The sequence below is a fragment of the Entelurus aequoreus genome, linkage group LG25 (genome assembly GCF_033978785.1).
Source record: "Entelurus aequoreus isolate RoL-2023_Sb linkage group LG25, RoL_Eaeq_v1.1, whole genome shotgun sequence".
NCBI classification, from domain to species: domain Eukaryota; kingdom Metazoa; phylum Chordata; class Actinopteri; order Syngnathiformes; family Syngnathidae; genus Entelurus; species Entelurus aequoreus.
Genome location: NC_084755.1, coordinates 40521434 through 40548798, shown reverse-complemented (window position 1 = coordinate 40548798; position 27365 = coordinate 40521434). Strand labels below are relative to the sequence as shown.

Here is a 27365-nt window from a genome sequence, read left to right as displayed (position 1 = left end):
GTCACTTAAGAACACAAGTCATTGTGCATTGTTAGAGTGAGGGTGTCCCTCAGGGCTCAATGACCAGTCCTGCATGTTTAGGATGAAAAGAAGAATTGCCAGGAAGATTTGGTGTCAGAAAAAAATGGACATTGTAGATAAAGTTGTTATGGCACCGGAGCAAGTTTGAAAACAAATAAATACGAACACTGAAAAAATAAAATATTTTTTGATGGATAGTTTTTTGAATCATGACATGTTTTCTTTGCCAATATTCCTTTTTTTATCTACACTTTTGTTTTGGTGTCTTTCAAAGGTTTTTATGTTCAACTTTTTTTTATTAAGGTTTCGCTTCTTTTTCTTAGTTTCAAAACTAGTGGCAGTGTTTTAGCACGGAGGGGAAGAAACCTGTGGAAGGAACACATTCACCTGTGGATGGAACACATTCACCTGTGGATGGAACACATTCACCTGTGGATGGAACACATTCACCTGTGGATGGAACACATTCACCTCGGTTCACCACTTTGTTTCTCTCCTTGGATTTGTACCTGGGAGGAGTTTTACTCGGGTCAAAAAGAAACATAGAAGATTAGTGTCTTTAGCAAGTTCAAGTTATGGGATGTCTTTATTTGAAACCCCGTCCACAGGTTTCCTCCCCTCCACGCTGTCATTATTTTGAAACCGGGGGAAAAAAAGGGAAACCATAAAAAAAAAAAAAAAAAGTTAAAATAAAGTAGCGAATTCGAAAAAAAAGGAATCGAAACTGGAAATAAAATAAATTAAACCGTAAAGAAAACAAAACAAAAAAACGGGAAAAAATGGAAATAAAAGAAATGAAATCGATGAAAAACAGAAAAGAAAAAAAAAGGAAACCGCAAAAAAAAGAAGCAAAACCAAAAAAAAAAAAGTGAAACCTTTAAAATAAAATAGCGAAACCAAAAAAAAAGAAACGAAGCCGGAAATAAAATAAATGAAACAGTAAAAAAAAAAAAAAAGAAACTGATTAAAAAGAAAGAAGCGAAACCAAAAAAAAAGAAAAAAGAATTGAAACCAGAAAAAGTGGAAGCATTAAAATAAAGTTGCAAAACTGTAAAAAAATAAAAAAGGTCCGAAACTAGAAATAAAAGAAATGAAACCGTAAAAAAAATAAAAAACCCAAACCGGAAATAAAATAAATGAAATCGATAAAGAGGAAAAAAAGAAAAGGAATCGTAAAAAAAAAAGAAGCGAAACCAAAAAAAGAAAGAAGCGAAATCGGAAATAGAATGAAATAAATGAAATAAAATATATGAAACAGTATAAAAAAAAAAACAGAAAAAAAAACGGAAATAAAAGAAATTAAACTGATAAAAAAGAAAAGAACCCCTAAAAAAAAGAAGGGAAACCAAAAAATAAGAAGCAAAACCAGAAAAATTAAATAATTTCAATAGTTAAAATAAAACAGCGAAACTGAAAAATAAAAAAACACAAACCGGAAATAAAATAAATTAAACTGTGAATAAAAAAGATAGGAAGCTGGAAATAAAAACTATGAAACCAGAAAAAAAAGAAAAGAATATATGAAAAAAAAAGTAGCAAAAACAAAAAATATAAAGCACAATCGTAAAAAAAGTAGCAATGTTGTAAAAAAAAAATATATATATATACATCATTAATTTTAATACAGTAATACTGTAGAGCTGTTTAATTTTATTTTGGCAACTCAGCTGCCAGTTTTTTACCATAATAAAATGTGGTACCAATTCCTCAGTAAATTCACCAAAACGTCACCGTGGAGTTATTGAGTGTTTAGCTGATTGGAGCTGAAACAATGAAAGGAACTACTGCAGTGGCTGGCTACAGGTGACTACAGGTGTTAGCCAATGACTTTGTCTGGGGGGCGGGACTTCCGGGGTACAGATAGGGAAGTGACCTTGATTACAGGAAGGTAAGTGTTCGAGTAAAAGGGGAAAAGAGAGGAGATGCACGTTGTGTGGTTGTATCGCATCTTGTGTGGTTGTATCGCATCTTGTGTGGTTGTATCACATATTGTGTGGTTGTATCGCATCTTGTGTGGTTGTATCGCATCTTGTGTGGTTGTATCGCATCTTGTGTGGTTGTATCGCATCTTGTGTGGTTGTATCGCATCTTGTGCAATAAATACAAGACTGACAAATAAGTTGTATGAGCCTACATTACTGGAGTATTAAAGTACTTGTACATTCCTGGAGTGTTACAGTACTTGTACATTCCTGGAGTATTACAGTACTTGTACATTCACAACATCTTTGCGAGTAAATCACTTATTTTGCAACATATCTCTGCGGCTTACAGTCCGGTGCAGTTAAAATACGGAAGAAAACTTATTTTGGAACACTTGTGAATAAGGTCTATATAAATACATTATATTTAAAACTTCTAGAGCACATGTGTCAAACTCAAGGTCCGGGGGCCAGATGTGGCCCGCCACTTCATTTTATTTGGCCCTGGAAATAATATGTATCAATAAAGTACTGTAACTTTTCTTACTAAATATATTCTTTCTTTCTATTTTGGGAGAAAAAAAATATATGTACTCATTTAATCGCAATTTATGTGAACTTAAATAGTCTAATTATGCAAAAATATATGATCAAACATTCAAACCATTTTTTAAATAGAAATAAATACTAATAATAATGATTTCAAAGCAAGTTATCCATCAAATTGTGCAATGTAAAAGTAGCAATAGATTTCATGGAAGAATTGTGAAATTTAGACACCGTCACTATTTTGAAACCGGAAAAAAAAAGAAGCGAAACCATAAAAAACTTTAAAATTAAGTATGAAACCGAATAAAAAAAAGAACCGAAACTGGAAATAAAAGAAATGACACTGTAAAAAAAAAAAGAAAAGGAAAAAAAAAAGAACAAAAATAGAAACGAAACTGGAAATAAAAGAAATGACACTGTAAAAAAATAAAAAAAAGAACAAAAATAGAAACGAAACCGGAAATAAAAGAAATGAAACCGTAAAAAAAGGAAAAGCAACCGTAAGAAAACACAAGCAAAACCAGAAAAAGAAGTGAAACCGTTAAAATAAAGTAGCAAAACCGTACAAAAAAAGAACCGAAACCGGAAATAAAATACATTAAATCGTAAAAAAGAAAGAAAAAAAACAAACGAAACTAGAAATAAAAGAAATGAAACTGTAAAAAGAAAGAAAAGAAACTGTTAAAAAAAAAGTGAAACAAAAAAAAAGAAAGAAGCGAAACCAGAAAAAGAAGAAGAGGGTTCGTTAAAATTAAGTAGCAAAACCGTAAAAAAAAAAGAACGGAAACCGTAAAAAAATAAATGAAACCGTAAAAATAAAAATTAAAAAAAAGAAACGAAGCTGTAAAAAAATTAAAAGAAACGAAACCGGAAATGAAAGAAAAGACGTAAAAAAACAAGAAAATAAATAAATCGTAAGACAAAAAAAAAGCGAAATAAAAAAAAAAGAATTACAAATACAGCATTTTTCTCTAAATGAAAAAAAAATACTAAAAACTTTTTTTTACTGTAATAAACTGTGGTGCTGTTTTGGCATTTACAGGAATACACCGAAAAATCTACACCTGTTGATTTGCGGTAAAAAAAAAAAAACTAGCAGCTCAGGTTCCCACATTTTACTGTAAAATCACAGCTTTTTAAAATTTACAGTAAAAAAAACTAATGCAAATTTTACAGTAAAATTCTGGCAACTGAGCTGCCTTTTTTTTCTTAACATAAAAACAGCAGTATTGTTTTTCCATTTACAGTAATATACACTACATTGTGTGGTGACATTATTGCAACTTACCATATTTTTTTTATTTTAGTTTAAAAAAAAATCTAATAAAATGCATTAATAGTGTAATAATAGTATTCACTGTTAGAAACGGCCCTCTGGGGCCAAACCTAACTAGGATGTGGCCCTCAGTGAAAACCACGTTGACACCTCTGGCCTAGTGGGTGTGGCTTATATACCTGCACATTTGTTTCAGTATCGTTTGACCCGTCAGTTGTAATCAGGTTCCAGCACAAAGAGGACACAAATCCCCATTTTTTTTTTAATAATTGCATTTTATTAATTGAAAACAAGAACCAAAAAAAAAAAAATGCAAATAAAAAAAAAAGCGAAACCAAAACAGTATCATTAGGTAAGACGAGGCGAGAGACACTTAAATAAGAAGAGTTCCATGTAGGCGAGGACTAAGGTGAAGGCGAGGTGACGATTACTATGTACACCATTTCTCACTGCTGGGGGCCACGTCTGCGGGCGGGGGACACGGAGACACCAGAGAGAAAGGCACTATCCAGAGAGAGCAAGAAACAATGGCGATCGAAATCTTTGACCAACAAAATAAAAAGTGCTTCACACCACATTTGACAAAAATGGGAACCACAGACTTGAATATCAAACAGACAATCTCTCAGTTGTTGGAAGTGTTGACACGTGATGATGCAATCTCAGGACATTACAGCGTGGATTGACAATCCCTCACCTTGGCTACATTCCGCCGCCCTGTTCAACATGGCCGCCATAAAAACGCGCACAGCCTTTTTTGTTTTGTTTTTTTTGGACAAGATGGCCGACCTCTGACAGCTGCTTCCTGGCAGGTTTGCATTCTTCTCCGCTTTACGTTTGGAAAAAGCGTAGTTATGAGATCTGCCAGGTGGAAAGTTGAAGGACAAAGTTAGAGGCTAAGAAAAGGATGCAACATAATTTACAAAAGAAATAATACGATGTGTGAGGAAGGAAACAAACATAGAAATATATAATATCTTTTCTTCAAAAATGGATTCTCTCTATACTTGATTTCTTTGTACAGCCAATCACGTGGAAGCTTGCTGCGGCGTCACCTCTCCTTCTTTTTGTACATTTTTTTCTGTTTTAAAAGCGCTTCTTTTTTATGCTTTTCTTTTTTCATTAAAACAACATGCGGCAAAAAAGGCGAACGGAAAGACGAGACAAGAATGTTAAGAAGTAGGCAGAAGTTGCTGTGGATCACTTTCACACTTTTCCCCTCCTAGGCAGTTCCCATCCTCACGACTGCACTTCTGTCCTCTTTCACTTTCACTTTATTCCCGTCCGAGCCAGAGGAGGAGGGGTGGGTAGGGCGAGGGGCTGATGAGACCTAGAATGAGGGTGATGGCGGTGGTTGTTTCACATGTTCCGGTTGACAGGCGTGACGTAGTTGCGGGGGAACATCCCCGTCTGGCTGTGGCAGCCTCCTTTCCACCAGTTGAGGTCGGAGTTGTCCAGCACTTGGATGAAGTCGCCGCGGCGGAAACCCAACTCTCCTTCCTCCTGCGGGTCGAAGTCGAAGAGCGCCTGCACGTATGTGGGATGCTGCGGGAGGGAACCCAGGAAGCAGAGAGGTTAGCCGAGGTAAAAGCAAAGAGCAAGCAGGCAAAGCGACATGAAGGAAAACAAACTTGACATTCTTCATCACGCCAACCTAAACTAGTCACAGGGTCAATATTATTAATACAAACTACAAAAGCAGTCAAGTTGTCAGGTTGTGTAAATGGTAAATAAAAAGAGAATACAACAAATCCTTTTCAACTTATATTCAATTGAATAGACTGCAAAGACAAGATATTTCATGTTCACACTGAGAAACTTTGGTATTTTTTGCAAATATTAGCTCTTTTGGAATTTGAGGCCTGCAACATGTTTCAAAAAAGCTGGCACAAGTGGCAAAAAAGAGTGAGAAAGTTGAGGAAAGACTTATTTGGAACATCCCACAGGTGAACAGGCTAATTGGGAACAGGTGGGTGCCATGATTGGGTATAAAAGCAGCTTCCATGAAATGCTCAGTCGTTCACAAACAAGGACGGGGCGAGGGTCACCACTTTGTCAACAAATGCCTGAGCAAATTGTTGAAGAACAACATTTCTCAACAAGGAATTTAGGGATTTCACCATCTACGCTCCGTAATATCATCAAAAGGTTCAGACAATCTGGAGAAATCACTGCACGTAAGCCATGATATTACACACCTTGGATCCCTCAGGCGGTACTGCATCAAAAAGCCACATCAGTGTGTAAAGGATATCACCACGTAGGCTCAGGAACACTTCAGAAAACCACTGTCAGTAACTACAGTTGGTCGCTACATCTGTAAGTGCAAGTTAAAACTCTACTATGCAAAGCCAAAGCCATTTATCAACAACACCCAGAAACGCTTCGCTGGGCCAGAGCTCATCTAAGATGGACTGATGCAAAGTGGAAAAGTGTTCTGTGGTCTGACGAGTCCACATTTCAAATTGTTTTTGGAAACTGTGGACGTCGTGTCCTCCGGACCAAAGAGGAAAAGAACCATCCGGACTGTTCTAGGCACAAAGTGTAAAAGTCAGCATGTGTGATGGTATGGGGGTGTATTAGTGGCCAAGACATGGGTAACTTACACATCTGTGAAGGCGCCATTAATGCTTAAAGGTACATACAGCTTTTGGAGCAACATATGTTGCCATCCAAGCATGGACGCCCCTGCTTATTTCAGCAAGACAATGCCAAGCCAGGTGTTACAACACCATGGCGTCATAGTAAAAGAGTGCGGGTACTAGACTGGCCTGCCTGTAGTCCAGACATTGAAAATGTGTGAAGGCTAAAATATGAGAAGGGAGACTGTTGAACAACTTAAAGGGAAACTTCGGTTTTTTTCAACCTGGGCCCTGTTTTCATAATTTTTTCTGTATATGTGAGTGCTGGATAAAACATTTTTTGAGGTCGCGCCAGTATTGAGCAGGGCAGGCAGCCTCCAGCCCAGCTAACGCTCGTACACAGGGCAACTGGCTCTCGTCAAAATTCGGCCTATAAACATGCATTTTTTTCACACTGACAGGCTCAGATAGTTACAATGAGTGTCCGACAACATACTAGAAAGGAGAAATTAACGTATGTCTCTACCTTTAGCTGGAGATCGCTGTTTGTTGTGAGCTGTGTCCAAATCTCACCACGCTACAAATCTCGTTCCGAAATCTCGCGATAACTCGCGACAAATCAAATCGTCCACATCAGGCAAAAATTCAGCCATGACAGACAAACAAACAAACTTTTCTATAAAACTAAAATAACAGTCTTCGGTAATCCAACAGAAAATCACTTCAGTCATCTCTCTTCACCTCAGTCAGGTAACTGTTTTTCCACCGGTGTTTTGTCGCGAGTTATCGCGAGATTTCGGAACGAGATTTGTAGCGTGGTGAGATTTGGACACAGCTCACAACAAACAGCGATCTCCAGCTAAAGGTAGAGACATACGTTAATTTCTCCTTTCTAGTATGTTGTCGGACACTCATTGTAACTATCTGAGCCTGTCAGTGTGAAAAAAATGCATGTTTATAGGCCGAATTTTGACGAGAGCCAGTTGCCCTGTGTACGAGCGTTAGCTGGGCTGGAGGCTGCCTGCCCTGCTCAATACTGGCGCGACCTCAAAAAATGTTTTATCCAGCACTCACATATACAGAAAAAATTATGAAAACAGGGCCCAGGTTGAAAAAAACCGAAGTTTCCCTTTAAGCTGTACATCAAGCAAGAATGGGAAATAATTCCACTTCAAAAATGTGTCTCCTCAGTTCCCAAACCTTTACTGAGTGTTGTTCAAAGGAAAGGCCATGTAACACACTGGTAAAAATGCCTTTTTTGCAATGTGTTGCTGCCATTAAATTCTAAGTTCATGATTATTTGCAGAGAAAAAATAAGTTTGTCAGTGTGAACATGAAATATCTTGTATTTGCAGTCTATTCAATTGAATATAAGTTGAAAAGGATTTGTTGTATTCTCTTTTTATTTACCATTTACACAACGTGCCAACTTCACTGCTTTTGTACAACATTAAAGGGAAACTGCACTTTTTGGGGAAAGTTTTCCTTTTTTATGCATTCTAACTAGTAAAATAGAGCAAATCCCAGGTGGCTAACAATGTACTGTACAGCGCCCATAAAGCCCTCACAAAACAGTACTCCATGAATATTAGCCATATTGTTGCTACACAAACTAGAGCAGGGGTGTCAAAGTCAAATGGACGGAGGGCCAAATAAAAAATTTAGCTACAAGCCGAGGGCCGGACTGTTCGAATGTTCATTGAAAAATTTTTAAATGACGCATATAGTCTAGTGAACCTAATTGAACCTACTGAAAACCTAACAAATATATTCCAATATGATCAGATAAATAAAGCAATATTTTCTTATGGCTCTGTCAGTAATCTTTAATTTTCAACAGACACAAAAGACAAATTTCCTTTATATAAAAATCCCCATAACATGAACATTAAATGAAAGAAACCGGTATTCAAGGCACCATCAGTAGCCTATATTTTCTATTTTAGCAAAAGTGGGCTAAATTTACTTCAAAGAAAAAAACAATAATAGCAATTTTCTATCATCCACTCAACTGAAATATTTTTAAAATATAATTAAATTGAAATACAATAAAATAAAGTGCAAAAATCTATAAATCAAAAACAACACTTTGTTTAAGGAGAAGTAACATGCAGTGAAAACAAATATTAAACTTTAACTTTTAAACTTGAATTGAGTAAAAACTCTAAATATGTGATTGCACAGTAATGTTCACATTAAACCCCCCTCCTCCCTCCGTGGGAGGGAGGCGAGTTGGGTGCCCGAAACCCCCCGCTGGTTTCGGCCCGCCCCTTGGCGCGCGTGGCACGGCGGGCTCCGCGACCCGACGGCTGGCCCTCGTGGCTTGACGGCGGGCGCGTCCCGACGGGCCGCGCGTAGGGGTCAAACGCAGAAGTCTCAGGGCCTCGTGGTGAGGGGGTGGCCTGCGGGTTTCGGCCCGCTTGACCCCCCCGCTCCGCTTGGCGCGCGCGGAACATGACAGGTTCCGCCACCGACGCTCGGGCTGCAGCCCGACGGTGGTGCGGGCCCGGCGGTGACGCGCGGTTTGGGGAAACAAAGCAGAAGTCTCAGGGCCTCGGGGCCGGGTTTCGGCCCGCCCCCTTGGCGCGCGTGGCACGGCGGGCTCCGCGACTGACGGCCGGGCTGCAGCCCTTCGGCCGGCAGGCGCGTCCCGGCGGGCCGCTCGCCCCCTTTCGGAACCTTGGACCGGCATCCGCTTGGTGCGTGTAAAAGATCTGCGGTCTAAAAAAAAAAATAAAAAAAAAGAAAAAAAATTAAAAAAAAAAAAGATCTGCGGTCTGCGGGCCGGTTCTAATAATAAATCAAGATCATCCCAAGGGCCGTAAAAAACCTTCTCGCGGGCCGGATATGGCCCGCGGGCCTTGACTCTGACATATGTGAACTAGAGAGAGCCAACTAGCTTATGTTGCTACAATGTTGACATACTGAGCTGCTGCACCGCCTCCGAGCTGGTAAAAGTCCATTGTAGAGTACATGTCATACATCTCACCTGGATAGTAGAAGGTTGTGGACGTACATGGAGAAGTCGGTCAACTTTGACATCCAACTCGGACACGGGGATGGCGGGAAAGACTCGAAAAGACACACACTTTTTTTAACCTACGTGAGGATGAATCATTCTTCAACTAAACTGGAAAATACACTGCATCCAGAAAGTATTCACACTGCTTCATTTTTTCCACATTTTGTTGTTAAAGCTTCATTCGAAAATGGAAAAAAAAATACACACAATACTCCAAAATGACAATGTAAAACATTTATTTTTGCAAATTCATTAGACAGTAAAAAAAACTACAAATATGACATGTACATAAGTATTTAGCCTTTGTTGATGCACCTTTGGCAGCATTCCAGTCTCAAGTCTTTTTGAATATGATGCCACAAACTTGGCACACCTATTTTTGGGCTCTTTCTCTCATTCCTCTTTGCAGCACCTCTCAAGCTCCATCAGGTTGGAGGGGAAGTGTTTGTGTTCATCCAGGATGTCTCTGTACATTGCTGCATTCATCTTAGTCTAGTCAGGGAGGGGGACCAAGAACATTGGTCACGGTCAGAGCTACAGTATTCCTCTGTGGAGAGGAGAACCTTCCAGAAGGACAACCATCTCCGCAGCAATCCACCAACCAGGTCTGTATTGTATCGTGGCCAGACGAAAGCCATTTCTCAGTAAAAAGTTTGCCAAAATGCACCTGGAAAACCTCTCAAACTATGAGGAAAAACATTCTCTGGTCTGATGACACAAAGATTGAAGTCCTTGGCGTGAATGCCAGGCGTCATGTTTGGAGGAAAGCAGGCCAATACCATCCCTGCAGTGAAGCATGCTGGCGGCAGCATCATGCTGCGGGGATGGGTTTCACACTAGTCAGGATAGAGGGAAAATATGAATGCAGTAATGTACAGAGACATCCTGGATGAACACAAACGCTTTCGATCCAACCTGATGGAGCTTGAGAGGTGCTGCAAAGAGGAATGAGAGAAAGAGCCCAAAGATAGGTGTGCCAAGTTTGTGGCATCATATTCAAAAAGACTTAAGGCTGAAATTGCTGTTGAGCAAAGGGTCTGAATACTTATGCACATGTGATTTGTTTTACTTTATTTTTCATTAAGTTGCACATTTTTTTTGAGAAAAACAAACGTTTTACTATGTCATTTTGTGTGAATGCTCCAAAACATTCACACATGCTTTTCTACACCAACATTCATCTATTTATTCTTCTTCTTCTTCTCCAAATTTTGGTGCGCTCTACCTTCCAAACTTAATTCCGTTTTTCTACCTGCCACATTTTTCACCCGATTCAAAGCGTTCCAACTTCAAACTGTTCAGCCTATTTGGGAATCGTGGGCTTTCCCTTGACAATTTCCAAAAATTCCCAGATTTCCAGGACATTTTCCCCATTCAAAATGAATTGTCCATTTTTCAAACTTCCACCATTTCCACATTTTTCAACCAATTCAAACCATTCCACTGTAAATCTGAACAGCTGATATGGGCATCTACATCTACTAAATGATTTGCCTGAGAAGCTGGACAGGACACAAAAAAAGAACAAAAAAAAAACCATTCCACTTTTAACACATTCCACTCATCCTGAAAATTCAAACTATCATTTTTCCAAGTTCAAAAAAATTCCAGGAATTCCCTTTTCTTTCTTTTTTTTTTACCCTTTTTTCTGGTGGCGACTGCTTCCACATTTTTCAACCCACTTCAAGCGTTCCACCGTCAAAACATTCCTCTTATTCAGGACAAAAAACAAAGTTGTTTTTTAAACTGGAAAAATTCCCGATTTTCCCAAAACTGCTGGAATTCCTTAATACCATTTCTCAATTAGAAATGTTACTACTTCAACATTTCTCGACCAATTTAAAAAAAAATCCAACACAAACCATTTCAACTCATTCAGAACATGCAAGTCTTTTAAAATTTTCCAAAAAATTCCCTCTTTTCCCGAAATTCCCATTGAAAAGAATGGGACATTTTTCAAAGTTCCACAATTCCCACATTTTTCATACGATTAAAATTGTTCCAACTTCAAAATATTCAGCCTGTTGAGGAATGATGTGCTCTCCTTCAACAATTTAAAAAAATTCCCGGATTTCCAAGAATTCCCAGTTTCCATTCAAAATAAATTGTCCATTTTTTTAACTTCCACAATTCGCACATTTTTCAACCGATTGAAATAATTCCACCTTCAACACATTCTACTCATCCAACTAACACTTTCCCCAAGTTCCAAACCTAATTCCGTTTTTCCAGGAAATTCTAACTCTTCAACATTCAAACTATTCTCGCCGGGAAATGCTACATTATATTTACCGGTATTCAACTTCTTCTTCTCCAGATTTTGTCGTGCTCTACCTTCCACACTTTTTACCCGATTCAAAGCGTTCCACCTTCAAACTGTTCAGCCTATTCGGGAATCGCGGGCTTTCCCTTGACAAATTCCAAAAAGCCACAGATTTCCCAGAATTCCAGGTTTTCCAGGACATTTTTCCCATTCAAAATGAATTGTCCATTTTTCAAACTTCCACCATTTCCACATTTTTCAACCGATTCAACCCATTCTACCTTCAACACATTCCACCATCCTGGAAATTCAAACTATCATTTTTCCAAGTTCAAAAAAATTCCAGGAATTCACAGAATTCCCTTTTTTCTGGCGGCGACTCCTTCCACATTTTTCAACCCACATCAACCGTTCCACAGTCCAAACATTTCCTCTTATTCAGGACAAAAAACAAAGTTGTTTTTTGAACTGAAAAAATTCCCGCTTTTCCCAAAACTGCTGGAATTCCTTAATACCATTTCTCAATTAAAAATGTTACTATTTCAACATTTCGACCGATTTGAAAAAAATCCAACACTAACCATTTCAACTCATTCAAGTCTTTTAACATTTTCCAAAAAATTGCCGCTTTTCCCGAAATTCTCCTTGAAAACAATGGGACATTCTTCATACGATTCAAACTGTTCCAACTTCAAAATATTCCGCCTGTTGAGGAATTGTGTGCTCTCCTTCAAAAATTTTAAAAAATTCCCGGATTTCCAAGAACTACCAGTTTTCAGGGAAATGTTCCCAATTCAAAATGAATTCTCCATTTTTCAAAGTTCCAAAATTCCCACATTTTTCATCCGATTCAAACCGTTCCAACTTCAAAATATTCAGTCTGTTGAGGAACTGTGTGCTTTCCTTCAACAATTTAAAAAAAATTCCCGGATTTCCAAGAATTCCCAGTTTTCAGGGACATTTTCCCCATTCAAAATGAATTGTCCATTTTTTAAACTTCCACAATTCGCACATTTTTCAACCGAATCAAATAATTCCACCTTCAACACATTCCACTCATCCAACTAACACTTTCCCAACTTCCAAACCTAATTCAATTTTTCTTGGAAATTCAAACTCTTCAACATTCAAACTATTCTTACCGGGAAATGCTACATTCTGTCAGCATTCACACGCAGTTCCTTCAGGAATTGCCTCATCGAGTTGTATATGATTTTATTCCGTTTTGGAATAAAGCTGTGACATAAAATGTGTAAAAAGTGAAGCGCTGTGAATACTTTCTGGATGCATTGTACCAACGTCCCACTAGCAGACATTGTACAATAAGTGATTGTTTTATTATGTTCGTCGTTTGTATATCTTGTTTGGCACTTAGCAATACTTCTACATGATGTTAGTGTTTCGCTAGAACTGCATCCGTTTAGCACACTTCTAAAACTTGTAGACCGTCCTCCTTATATTCAGCTTCAAAAACTGAAGTTTCTGAAACATTTTTTGTCCCAAAGGGACCGTTGTTGTCTCTCATGAAGTCTGCCGTGATAGTAGTCTTTTTGTTGAAGGGAAAAGCAAACGTATGTTTCAAATGATCAAAATATGTGAATAGTACATGTTATGAATGTTATTACATGTATACTTACAGCATTGACAGAGGTTATTGGACTTTTTTAAGAGCGCTTTATAGGCAAAATGGAGCGACTCTTATTGGCTTCATTGTCAGCGGACTTTCGCTAATGTTTATTTATGAGTTACAAACATAAAAAAAGGAAAACATTTTTGTTACAAAAGGATTGTGAATGAAAAAAGTTGCAGTTCCCCTTGAATATACTGCAATACCCTCCTAGGAATGTTCCACTCAGGGTTTTACAAGCTCGGGCAAAAATTCATCCCCTGATTTGGAGGATGTTTGTTTAGTTGTACCATTTTGTAGAAAAAAAGCAGATAACATACGACATTCATTTAGAGGTCATTTAAAATAGCAACTTTCTGGCTTGAAAACACTAAAATAAATGTATAAATTCTGGTGCTGGGCGATATGGACCAAAACTGATACCGCAGTATTTTTAGTCTGAATGGTTGTATACAGTATATACTGCTAACTTAAAAAAGTGTTTTGTTTGTTTTTCATGATTCCATAATTATTTTTCCATCAGAATTGAGTGATTCCTTCATTTTTTTCACTCTACTTGATCTGAAAAGGGAACTGATTGGTATCGGCCGATGATCGGTATTGGAATGGGCAGTACAAATCCCTGATAGGAACATCCCTCGTCAAAACCTCTTGTGCTTGCTAGCTTTGTTTTTTCATCATTTCTCACCACACTGGATGAAGCACTCACAAATAGATATTATTCACAGAGGTTTTGGAAATAAACTAGCAAATAGCAAGCACCTGCTAAAAGAGTGAGAAACATGCCGGTTGTATAAATGATATTGTAGAAGAAGAAGAAGGAAAAGCGCCGCAGGAAGTTACCGTGACAGCTGTTACCTGGTGGACCTGCTCGATGTCTCGCAAAAAGATTTGCTGATTACGGGAGACCGAGGTGGAGCGATGGTAGTCCACCAGCTCGTTGAGGGAGTTGAACTTCACCACCCACAGGAAGTATTTCCCGGCCCCGTCACGGAGAACCTTGAAGTGCTGCACGTCGTTGCCAAACCTGCACACGTGTCAGAAACAACAACACTTTCAGACTTTGGTAGTACATAAGTATACACAAGTACTTTGGGAAAAGTGGGCCACAATCAAAACAAATGGATAATTAATCAAATATTAACAGATATATATTATTGATATTAGGGTTGTATGGTATACCAGTACTAGTATAGTACCACGATACTAATTCATCATATTCGGGCCGTTTTTTTAAACAGGCGTCGTCGTCACGTGGTGACATTGCTGGTTTTACGAGCAGAGGAGCATGTTCGTCAGCGCACACACACAGAGTACTTACAAGCAGACACAGCGTGTAGACAGAAAAGGGAGAATGGACGCATTTTGGTGTAAAAAGTCAAGATAAAGGTGAAGTTATAACACTGAAACACCCTCAGGAAGAGCTGCTTTAAGACATGGCTAACTAGTTAGCGGCTAACGTCCATCCACTGTGTTTTAGCTACTTCTAAATCACTAATCCTCGCTTTCATGGCGACAAATAAAGTAAGTTTCTTACAAGTAGCATTATCACTGGAGGACAAGGAATAGCTAAACATGCTTCACTACACACCGTAAGAGGATACAATAGCTCACCGGCGTCACAATGTAAACAAATGCCATGGGTGGATCTACACCTGACATCTACTGTAATGATACCAAGTACAAGAGTGTATCTACTCGATACTACTATGATTACAACAATATTTGTTATCGTCACAAAGTCTTTTTTCCCTTTTAAAACATTCCTATTATGTTTATAAAGTCAGTAAATACGTCCCTGCACACATGAGGTCTTTGAATATGACCAATGTATGATCCTGTAACTACTTGGTATCGGATCCATACCTAAATGTGTGGTATCATCCAAAACTAATGTAAAGTATCAAAGAAGAGAAGAAAAAGTGATTATTACATTTTAACAGAAGTGTAGATAGAACATGTTCAAACAGAAAATAAGCAGATATTAACAGTAAATGAACAAGTAGGTTAATAATCAATTTTTACAGTTTGTCCCTCATAATGTAGACAAAATAATAGGTAGATAAATGACACAATATGTTACTGCGTATGTCAGCAGACTAATTAGGAATCTTTGTTTGTTTATTTACTACTAAAAGAAAAGTTGTCTAGTATGTTCACTATTTTATTTAAGGACTAAATTACAATAATAAACATATGTTTCATGTACACTAACAGTTTTTGTTCAAATAAAGACAATAATGACGTCTTTTGTGGTCCCCTTTATTTAGAAAATAATCAAAAAGTATTGAAATACTTTTTGGTATCAGTACCAGTACCAAAATATTGGTATCTAGACAACCCTTATATAATATGTATTCATAGCTGCCAACACTTGGTGTTTGCAACCCAGTAGATCTTCCCATATCTGCACTGTTGTATTTGTTTATAACATCAACAAATGAACATGACACATTTGGCAACTGCATGACTAAAATTCAGCGATACAGTCGAATGATTTCTACCCATTTTACAATCAACCCTCGCCATACCACGCTTGAAATATTGCAGATTCACCACACTAAAAATGTTTTGGGGTTATTCTTATTCTAAACAATTGTTTGTCCTAAATGAAGAATTTTCAAGCAAAACATGGCTAAATAAACAAACCAAACTATTTAGTATCGTGGCCACTGATTGGCTTAGCCCGAGGCAGCATTACTATATTAGCTTAAGAGAGTGTAAAAATGACTAAAGAGGGCTCTCATAATGTTGAAAAACATACTTACATCGTAAACAATTTATGTGCTCTAAATATGAAAATGTTTGATTGATAATCAATTCATTTATTGCTATCATGTCTGGAACCAATTAACAGCGCTAAACAAGGGACGACTGTACTCAAACTTCTGACATCATTTTAAGTTTTTTAATAGTGACCTAACATTTGTAATGTATCCTTATTAGTTTGATATTTATCTGATTGAATTTTAGAAATAATTGTATATATGCTGCATAAATAAAAAAGTCTATTATGATAAAAAGAAACGTGAGAAATAAGTTTACATTTTTTAAATGGACTTTTCAACTGAAACTGTCTTATGTATTTTTTATTTGTATGTCTCATCAAATTGTTGGACGATTATGGCGCAAATTCATGATCACGATTATTTTGATTGATATTGAAATCAATTTATCTATAAAAGGAGAATTCTACCACCAAAACTCAAATTTAAATGTTAAAAAAAGTTATAAATTAGTATGAATAAACAAGTATAATAATAAATACAAGCAACAACATAAATATAGTAAAATTAAGTTTTTCCATACATTTTTTTTATTTACGTTGTTTTATCTTTTACACATATTTTACAAAGATAGTGTGCGCTTTTTGTGTCATCAATAACATTTTATACAAAAATCCTCACATTTATTGGTGCAATCATGTTGACCAATATTTTACGTCAAAGCTTAATATATTTTTTAAGTATATCAATAAGTGCTTGAAGTACATTATGCCTGGTAAGGTACTTTTTTGTTTTTGTTGCACACAGCGCTTTTATTGTGAAGGGGGAATTGTGCTGCTGTTCTGTAAGGACACGATAAAAAAAAGATAGAAAGAGCAAGCTTCTCAAGTTGTGACTGCTATGCTGCTTGTACATTGATCTTACATCCGTGATGTTGTTCACAACAACACAAGCAGATTGTTCTAGCTTGCTATAGCTTCCTTGTTGAGTCTGTGTTTCAAGTCTCTGCATTGTTTAGTTTAGGACGTGTTTCAGGGATGAATGAGCCGTCCCGGACACAATGCCAAACAAATGTTATTTTTCCTCACAATAAAAGCATTTCATTGTATGTCAATTTCCTTGATACCCTGCGTTTAACAGCTGATTCTGTATTATTGGCCATGTCTCGGACTCCGAAAATAAAATTGCATTGTGTTTTTTATTGCAAGGTTGTTGGAATAGGACAGAAACAAAGTACACACTCAATCTCTTAGACCTCTTTGCCTCATATTTTATTATTATTATTACTTTATGTTATTTTATTATTAACACACAATAATCCTGATACATTACAATGTTTATATTATAATGCTTTTTCCAATAAAAACAAGAAAATATTGTTTTGGTGTTAATGGCCTCAAAAACATGAGCATAATTCTCACAGCTTTGAGGAGTGTAAATGCCATTAAACCACTGAAATGCAATGACAATTACTCTGGCCTTTTACATATAACATGGCAGATTATATATATATATACTACCGTTCAAAAGTTTGGGGTCACATGGAAATGTCCTTATTTTAGAAGGAAAAGCACTGTACTTTTCAATGAAGATAACTTTAAACTAGTCTTAACTTGAAAGAAATACACTCTATACATTGCTAATGTGGTAAATGACTATTCTAGCTGCAAATGTCTGGTTTTTGGTGCAATATCTATGTAGGTGTATAGAGGCCCATTTCCAGCAACTATCACTCCAGTGTTCTAATGGTACAATGTGTTTGCTCATTGGCTCAGAAGGCTAATTGATGATTAGAAAACCCTTGTGCAATCATGTTCACACATCTGAAAACAGTTTAGCTCGTTACAGAAGCTACAAAACTGACCTTCCTTTGAGCAGATTGAGTTTCTGGAGCATCACATTTGTGGGGTCAATTAAACGCTAAAAATGGCCAGAAAAAGAGAACTTTCATCTGAAACTCGACAGTCTATTCTTGTTCTTAGAAATGAAGGCTCAAACACAAAATTGTTTGGGTGACCCCAAACTTTTGAACGGAAATGTATATATATATATATCTATATATATATATATATATATATATATATATATATATATCTATATATATATATATATATATATATATATATATATATATATATATATATATATACACATATATATATATATATATATATATATATATATATATATATATATATATATATATATATATATATACACATATATATATATATATATATATATATATATATATATATATATATATATATATATATACATATATATATATATATATATATACACGCAGGGTTTCCTGCAGCGCTTTGTTGTTAAGGTGGCCGCCTTTACATGTTTAACATGTAAAGCGACTTTGGGTACTTAGAAAAGCGCTATATAAATCCCAGGTATTATTATTATTATTATTAACAACAAAGAGCCACCGCCTAAACTAAAGTCTTAACAAGCTGCTACGCTTAGTTCTGCCTCTGCCTACGCAGAGCGGTAACAGCCAATCAGCAGTGCGTATTCAGAGCGTATGTAACAGCCAATCAGCAGTGTGTATTCAGAGCGCATGTAACAGCCAATCAGCAGTGAGTATTCAGAGCACATGTAACAGTCAATGAGCAGTGTGTATTCAGAGCGTATGTAACAGCCAATCAGCAGTGAGTATTCAGAGCACATGTAACAGTCAATGAGCAGTGAGTATTCAGAGCGCATGTAACAGCCAATCAGCAGTGAGTATTCAAAGCGCATGTAACAGCCAATCAGCAGTGTGTATTCAGAGCGCATGTAACAGTCAATGAGCAGTGAGTATTCAGAGTGCATGTAACAGCCAATCAGCAGTGAGTATTCAAAGCGCATGTAACAGCCAATCAGCAGTGTGTATTCAGAGCGTATGTAACAGCCAATCAGCAGTGAGTATTCAGAGCGCATGTAACAGCCAATCAGCAGTGTGTATTCAGAGCGCATGTAACAGCCAATCAGCAGTGAGTATTCAGAGCGCATGTAACAGCCAATCAGCAGTGTGTATTCAGAGCGCATGTAACAGCCAATCAGCAGTGAGTATTCAGAGCGTATGTAACAGCCAATCAGCAGTGAGTATTCAGAGCACATGTAGTCAGTGCTCACGGCAGGGACAGGCAGAGAGGAGAGACAGTGCGGGTTAGCAGAAAGGTGTTTAGCAGGTGAGCATAAGGCTGCGGACTCTCCCCAAATGATAATAAACACCTCCCAGTGAACTACTAGTGACATCACTATGAGCCCGTTGACCTTCTAGACACGTAAGCGGCAGCTCAGCTCACTCGCAGTCCTTGAGGTGAAGGCTAATTAGCTTTTAGCGTAACGTTAGCTCACTGTGCGGTGTGTGTGCATGCGTGTGTGTGTCTGTCTGAGAAAAAGAAAATCATTATTGACTTACAGTTAACAACTAAGTTATTACACTTTACCTTTTTCTGTGTTGATTGAGCTGTGTTGAAGCAGCAAAAAAGGACATTATGTTAAATGAAGAGTTTCTGTCTCTGATAGTTGATATAATAATGTAAGTGCATCATAAAGCCTACATGAACTCCATGGTGTTCAGGGATGAATAGTCTCTCCTATTGCTATTGTACTATTTTTTCAGCTATAGTTACATGAATCATTAGTAATGTAGCAGCTTAGTTTTGAACGGCAGGGTCCCTGCTATCACATGTTGATAAAAATATAACATTTATAATAAGCGGTAGAAAATGGATGGCTGGATAATAAAAATCAACTACAGGCTTCCCAAATGCTGTAATAAATGAAGCATGATGAGTTGAACATATGTCAGCATGTCGCCCCACTTTTAACTCTTTTTCAAACGCTTATTGCAAACACTTACTTACAGTAAGTCATTATTTTGACTTAGCAAGCCATTATTTTGTCATTATTTTGACTTAATAAATTACTAAGTAATAATAATGACATACTTGGTATCTCAGGTTTTAGGACTGTTTTGTTTTTACTTTACGGAAAAAATATCGTATATCGCCATTCAGCAAATGGAGTGGAAAACACAACCAAAAGTTGTAGGCTTCTTCATGCGACGAAGCCGGCCTACTTCACCGCAGACTGTAGTCTATTGGCCTCCCAGGCTGTGGTGGCAGCGACAAGATGGAGACGTGATGGCGACAGGCCGAGTTACACCTATCCTTACACCCACCCACCCCCTTCCCCTCCCCCTGGAGAGTCACCACCTTAACTAACACATTTTCTGGGGGAAACACTGTGTGTGTGTGTGTGTGTGTATATATATATATATATATATATATATATATATATATATATATATATATATATATATATATATATATATATATATATATATATATATATATATATATACATACACTTGCAGTGTGTATATTGTACATATCACATATTGTTATGAAGGTGTCTGTTACTACATGATATATATACTTGCAGTGTGTATATTGTATATATTACATATTGTTATGAAGGTGTTTGTTACTACATTATATATATATACTTGCAGTGTGTATATTGTACATATTACATATTGTTATGAAGGTGTCTGTTACTACATGATATATATACTTGCAGTGTGTATATTGTACATATTACATATTGTTATGAAGGTGTCTGTTACTACATTATATATATACTTGCAGTGTGTATATTGTACATATAACAATATGTAATATGTACAATATACACACTGCAAGTATAAGGTGTCTGTTACTACATTATACATATACTTGCAGTGTGTATATTGTACATATTACATATTGTTATGAAGGTGTCTGTTACTACATGATATATATACTTGCAGTGTGTATATTGTACATATTAAATATTGTTATGAAAGTGTATGTTACATGATATATATACTTGCAGTGTGTATATTGTACACATTACATATTGTTATGAAGGTGTCTGTTACTACATGATATATATATACTTGCAGTGTGTATATTGTACATATTGTTATAAAGGTGTCTGTTACTACATTATATATATATACATACTTGCAGTGTGTATATTGTACATATTACATATTGTTATGAAGGTGTCTGTTACTACTTTATATATATACTTGCAGTGTGTATATTGTACATATTACATATTGTAATGAAAGTGTCTGTTACTACATGATATATATACTTGCAGTGTGTATATTGTACATATTACATATTGTTATGAAGGAGACTGTTACTACATGATATATATACTTGCAGTGTGTATATTGTACATATTACATATTGTTATGAAGGTGTCTGTTACTACATGATATATATACTTGCAGTGTGTATATTGTACATATTACATATTGTTATGAAGGTGTCTGTTACTACATGATATATATACTTGCAGTGTGTATATTGTACATATTACATATTGTTATGAAGGTGTCTGTTACTACATGATATATATACTTGCAGTGTGTATATTGTACATATTACATATTGTTATGAAGGTGTCTGTCTATTCCGAGTGGAAACAGAAGACCACACAAAGTTGCTGTGACACGATGAGTGTTTCATGAAGGTCAAAATGGAAACACTTAAGAGGAAGTAAGTCAGTTTACTTAGCAAATACTGGAAAAAGCGTGTGCACTCAGCTCAGCAGAAGGAAAGGGGATGACTTCACAAGAATAAGGAAGTAGCAGCGGTGGTGATTCAGACTTGCAGAGCATGGAAACTTGTGAAGCTGATCAATTGATGGCGGCGTGATTGATGATGGATGGCCGGCGTTCAACAAGGGCGGCAGGAAGCGGCGCTACTCACTTGACGGAGAGGGAGAAGTCGCCTGGTGCACTCTCACTTTCTCTAATGAGGAAGGCGCCATCATGCCTTTGTTTGTTGAGCATCTCCTCGGCTTTGGCTCGGGGGATCTTCCCAAAGAACCACCTAGACCAGGAGTACAAGGATGAAGTTACTTCACTATTCCAAACCCTTCTTTGCACCGTGTCCATGGTAATCCACAGTGCAGGACATGATTTTCTCTGGTGTTGGTGCTGTTATCAGAGGGGTACAGTAAATAAAGGTTTTCGACTGCCCTCTTGAGTTATTAACATCTTGGCTTCTTGTCATGTAGAAGCTGATCAATGATGTTTATTCACCACCATGTTATTGCCACTTGTATACTATGTGGGGCATGCCACTCAAGTCATGCTGGAAATAAAACATAAATGCACAATAAATCTACCTGTAAAATATTGTTTCCTATTAAGCAAAGTGTTCTGCACATTGACCTGATATGCACATTTAGTAGATATTAGGGTTGTCCCCATACCAATATTTTGGTACCGCTACCAAAATGTATTTCGATACTTTGATACCTTTCTAAATAAAGGGGACCACAAAAATTTTCATTATTGTCTTTATTTGAACAAAAAGTCTTAGTGTACATAAAACATATGTTTATTATTGTAATTTAGTCCTTAAATAAAATAGTGAACAAAATAGACAACTTGTCTTTTAGTAGTAAGTAAACAAACAAAGACTCCTAATTAGTCTGCTGACGTATGCAGTAACATATTGTGTCATTCATCATTCTGTCAACATTATGAGGGACAAACTGTAAAAATGGATTATTAATCCACTTGTTCATTTACTGTTAATATCTGCTTATTTTCTGTTTGAACATGTTCTATCTACACTTCTGTTAAAATGTAATAATCACTTATTCTTCTCTTCTTTGATACTTGACATTAGTTTTGGATGATACCACACATTTAGGTATGGATCCGATACCAAGTAGTTACAGGATCATACATTGGTCATATTCAAAGTCCTCATGTGTCCAGGGACGTATTTACTGACTTTATAAACATAGTATGAATTTTTTAAAAAGGACCCAAGATTTTGTGACGATAAAAAACATCAATGTAATCATAATAGTATCGACTAGATATGCTATTGTACTTGGTATCATTACAGTGGATGTCAGGTGTAGATCCACCCATGGCATTTGTTTACGTTGTGACGCCGGTGAGCTATTGTATCCTCTTACGGTGTGTAGTGAAGCATGTTTAGCTATTCCTCCTCCTCCAGTGATAATGCTACTTGTAAGAAACTTACTTTGTCGCCTTGGAGACAAGGATTAGTGATTTAGAAGTAGCAAAAACACTGTGGATGGATGTTAGCTGCTAACTAGCTAGCCATGTCTTAAAGCAGCTCTTCCTGAGGGTGTTTCAGTGTTATAACTTCACCTTTATCTTTAACACCAAAATGCGTCCATTCTCCCTTTTCTGTCTACACACTGTGTCTGCTTGTAAGTACTCTGTGTGCGTGCGCTGACCAACATGCTCCTCTGCTCGTAAAACCAGCAATGTCACCACGACGACGCGCTGTCATGCCCGTTTAAAAAAACGGTACTTTTTAGAGGGGGTATAGTACCGAATATAATTAATTAGTCTCGTGGTACTATACTAGTACTGGTATACTGTACAACACTAGATTCATTTAAATGATCTTGAACATCATAAAAATAGCATTTGTTGATTGTCACCACTTCCTAAAACTTCATTTTACTGAGAATTATAACCATTAAAATGTTATCTTTTTGATAGTGCTGTCAAATGATTGATATATTTAATCAGTTTAATCACACTTCTGAATTTGGATTAATCCTGATTAGTCCTGGGTGATTAGTCACTTTGAGACACACCAATATTAGGGAACTAATTTAATTGTCAGAATGTCAGAAAGGGACATTTTTAAATGTTTTGCTTGAATTCATGTCATTATTTTCCCTTATATTGGTCAAAATATTCAGCCTGTTGAAGAATAGTGTGCTCTACTTCAACAATTGTAAAAAAAATTCCTGGATTTCCTGGAATTCTTTTCCCCCCCTACTTTCCCCATTCAAAATGAATTGTCCATTTTCCAAGTTGCACAATTCCCACATTCTTCAACCCATTCAAACCATTCCACCTTCAACACATTCCACTCATCCTGGACATTCAAACTATCATTTTTCCACATTCAACACATTTCCAGGAATTCCTATTTTTTTCTAACCCTATTTCCAAACTTTTTCGTTTTGACTACTACTTTTCCTGTTTTCATCACATTTCAACTGTTCCACCGTCAACACATTTTGTCTTAGTCAGGACAAAAAAACAAGTTGGTTTGGGAACTACAAATATTCCCGGTTTTCCCGAAATTCCATAATACCATTTCTTAATTAAAAAAATGTTCTTACTTCAACATTTCTTGACCGATTTAAACAATTCCAACACCAACCAATTCAGCTCATTCAGGACATTCATGCTCCTAACCATTTGCAAAAAATCCCACTTTTCCCCAAATTTCCAGTAAATTCCCATTTAAATGAATGCAACATTTTTCCAAGTTGCACAATTCCCACATTTTTCAACTGATTCAAACCATTCCACCTTCAACACATCTCACTCATCCTGGACATTCAAACTACCATTTTTCCACGTTCCAAACCAAATTCCAGTTTTCCTGGAAATTCAAACTCTTCAACATTCAAACCATTCCAACATTCAAACTACATTCTGTCAGCATTTCACTTCAAATTCAACATTGGAGCATTCACACACAATACCTTCAGGAATTGCCTCATCTAGTGCCTGGAAATCTAGGATATTTGGGAAAACTAAAAATGCTAGCAACGGTGTTCTGGTTGAGCGGAACAGATTTTTTTGTGTTTCATCACATGAGTTAACTAAATTTGACAGTCCTAGTTTTTTATACCTATTAGTGTCATTCTTTATCCCAACTACACCTAAACAATTTTCTAACAAAAAACAAGGTTCAAATTCATAATTTGGTCATTTACTTGGGTTGTCACTCAGTCCTATTCTAAAACAGGGGTGTCAAAACTTTTTGACTTGGGGACCACACTGGGCTAAAAAACAACTGGCCAGGGGTCAGGCTATGTATCTATAAATAAATAAAAAGATTTACAGTGTTATTAGGAAATTGTCCAGAGACATTTCATTGTCGAAAGCATTATTTTAAAAGCAAGCTGTAGTAAACACCATAACATTTTTAACTGTTACTGACAACCCTCCCATCAGACCGTGACTACACTACATTATGAAATGTGAACGATAAAACATGAAATATTAAGAGTTTGTGTAAGTCCGACTGACGACTTTAACATTTTGTAATCAATCAGAAACATAAAACACAGATAAAATGCGCCGCACAAAGGGAAGTGTGAATATTTTCACATATTACCCATCATGCTTTGTCATAGGTTTAGATGGATGTCATTTTTAGTTGTGTATGGGGCTTAGACATGTGTTAATAAAGTCCACATGGTTCAGTGGGCAGGTGACATTGTGTGGTTTATAAATACTTGCACCATGGGCGGAAAAGGTTGTTTGGATCACTAAACTGTAAGATGTGACATTTATTACACAGAGTCATTGACTTGACATTTGTCACCTTGGTCAGGCAAAAATGCTTTTTTCGTCGATCGAATTAACTTTAACGTTTAAAAAAACATATCTCCAGACGTCCCGCAGGCCAGATTGAAGACCCTGCGGGTTGCACGCGCCGTAGTATGAACACACCTGCCCATGGGTTGTACGGTATACCGGTACTACTATTGTATCGCGGTACTAATGAATCGAAAACAGTACTATACTTTTTTTTTTTTTTACAGGCATGACGGCGCGTCGTCACGTCATGACATTGCTGGGTTTACGAGCAGAAAGAGCATGTTGGGCAGCGCACACACACGGAGTACTTACAAGCAGACACAGTGTGTAAATAGAAAAGGAAGAGGTGCTTTAAAACACGGCTAGCCAGCTAGTGGCTAATGTCCATCCGCAGTCGGCAGTGTTTTAGCTACTTCTAAATAATTAATCCTGGCCTCCATGGCGACAAATAAAGTACAGTACGTTTCTTACAAGTATCATTATCACTGGAGGACGAGGAATAGCTAAACATGCTTCACTACACACCGTAGGAGGATACAATAGCTCACCGGCGTCACAATGCAAACAAATGCCATGGGTGGATCTACACCTGACATCCACTGTAATGATACCAAGTACAAGAGTGTATCCAATCGATACTACTATGATTACATCAATATTTTTTATCACCACAAAATAATTTTTCCTTTTTTAAAAATTCATATTATATTCATAAAGTCAGTAAATATGTCCCTGCACACATGAGGACTTTGAATATGACCAATGTATGATCCTGTAACTACTTGGTATCGGATCCATACCTAAATGTGTGGTATCATCCAAAACTAATGTAAAGTATCAAAGAAGAGAATAATAAGTGACTATTACATTTTAACAGAAGTGTAGATAGAACATGATAAAACAGAAAATAAGCAGATTTTAACAGTCAATGAACAAGTAGATTAATAATCCATTTTTACGGTTTGTCCCTCATAAAGGAGACAAAATAATAAGTGTATAAATGACACAATATGTTACTGCATACGTCAGCAGACTAATTAGGAGTCTTTGTTTGTTTACTTACTACTAAAAGACAAGCTGTCTAGTATGTTCACTATTTTATTTAAGGACTAAATTACAATAATAAACATATGTTTCATGTACACTAAGATTTTTTTTTCAAATAAAGACAATGAATTTTTTTTGTGGTCCCCTTTATTCAGAAAAGTATTGAAATACATTTTGGTAACAGTAACAAAATATTGGTATGGAGATAACCCTACCCTGCTCTACCACATTACCCCCTCTGAAATATGTTGAGTATTCCACAAGTCACATGATCCACAGGAAGTTGCATCATTCAGATAGTCTGCATTTTAGGATTTCCTATCCACTGTGTACTATGCAGTCAAACTAAATAGATGCATCACATTTGGGTGGTAGGAATAAATCACCCACAAATTATCGATTCCCAATAACTATAAAGACGGCAAACTCTTCAATTTTGACATGACACTGGTCCAAACTGAAGGGGGGGGGGGTAATAGGGGTGAGGTGACAGCAACAACAAAGTCCAATACAATTAACCTAGTAGGCACATCTATTGCGCAACAATAACAAAGTCAATATTTAATTAAGGGCAAAAGGCCTGCAGCATATCACACCAAGTAAGTCAAGTTCATTACGGCACATATCAATGATTAGGGAAGAGGTTTCCAGAAAGAAGTGGCCTCACTTAGTTTACATTTTAGTAGCACTGGTAAAGACTGACAGAGATCTTAGTAGGACTTGCTCAAAGAGGTTTATTATGTCTTCTTATTCATAGACTTTTTCACATTTTCTTGTAATCAGACCATATTTTTGCTATATTAGATGAAATGTTTACCTGACATGTTTGGACTGTCATCTGCAGTCTTCTTCAGAAGGGTCACCTGACCTGACCAGTCCAAACACGTCAGGTAAAAATTGCATCTAATATAGCGAAAATATGACTAC

The 27365-nt window shown here is 36.8% G+C and overlaps 1 protein-coding gene across 2 annotated transcripts in view; it reads right to left on the bottom strand.

Moving 5' to 3' along the window:
• Positions 1-4016: 4016 nt before the first annotated feature.
• The window catches only part of grb2b (growth factor receptor-bound protein 2b), an 83061-nt gene continuing 59712 nt past the window's right edge, over positions 4017-27365 (bottom strand). Inside the window, exons 4-6 of one of the 2 annotated variants that reach the window (XM_062037221.1) lie at positions 21757-21879; positions 14106-14289; positions 4017-5313 (exon numbers count right to left, since the gene is read on the bottom strand). In XM_062037221.1, the coding sequence (XP_061893205.1) occupies positions 5128-5313; positions 14106-14289; positions 21757-21879 (493 nt within the window). In that variant the 3' untranslated portion in view covers positions 4017-5127. The remainder of the gene's footprint in view (positions 5314-14105; positions 14290-21756; positions 21880-27365) is intronic. The other variant, XM_062037222.1, reaches the window with a different exon arrangement.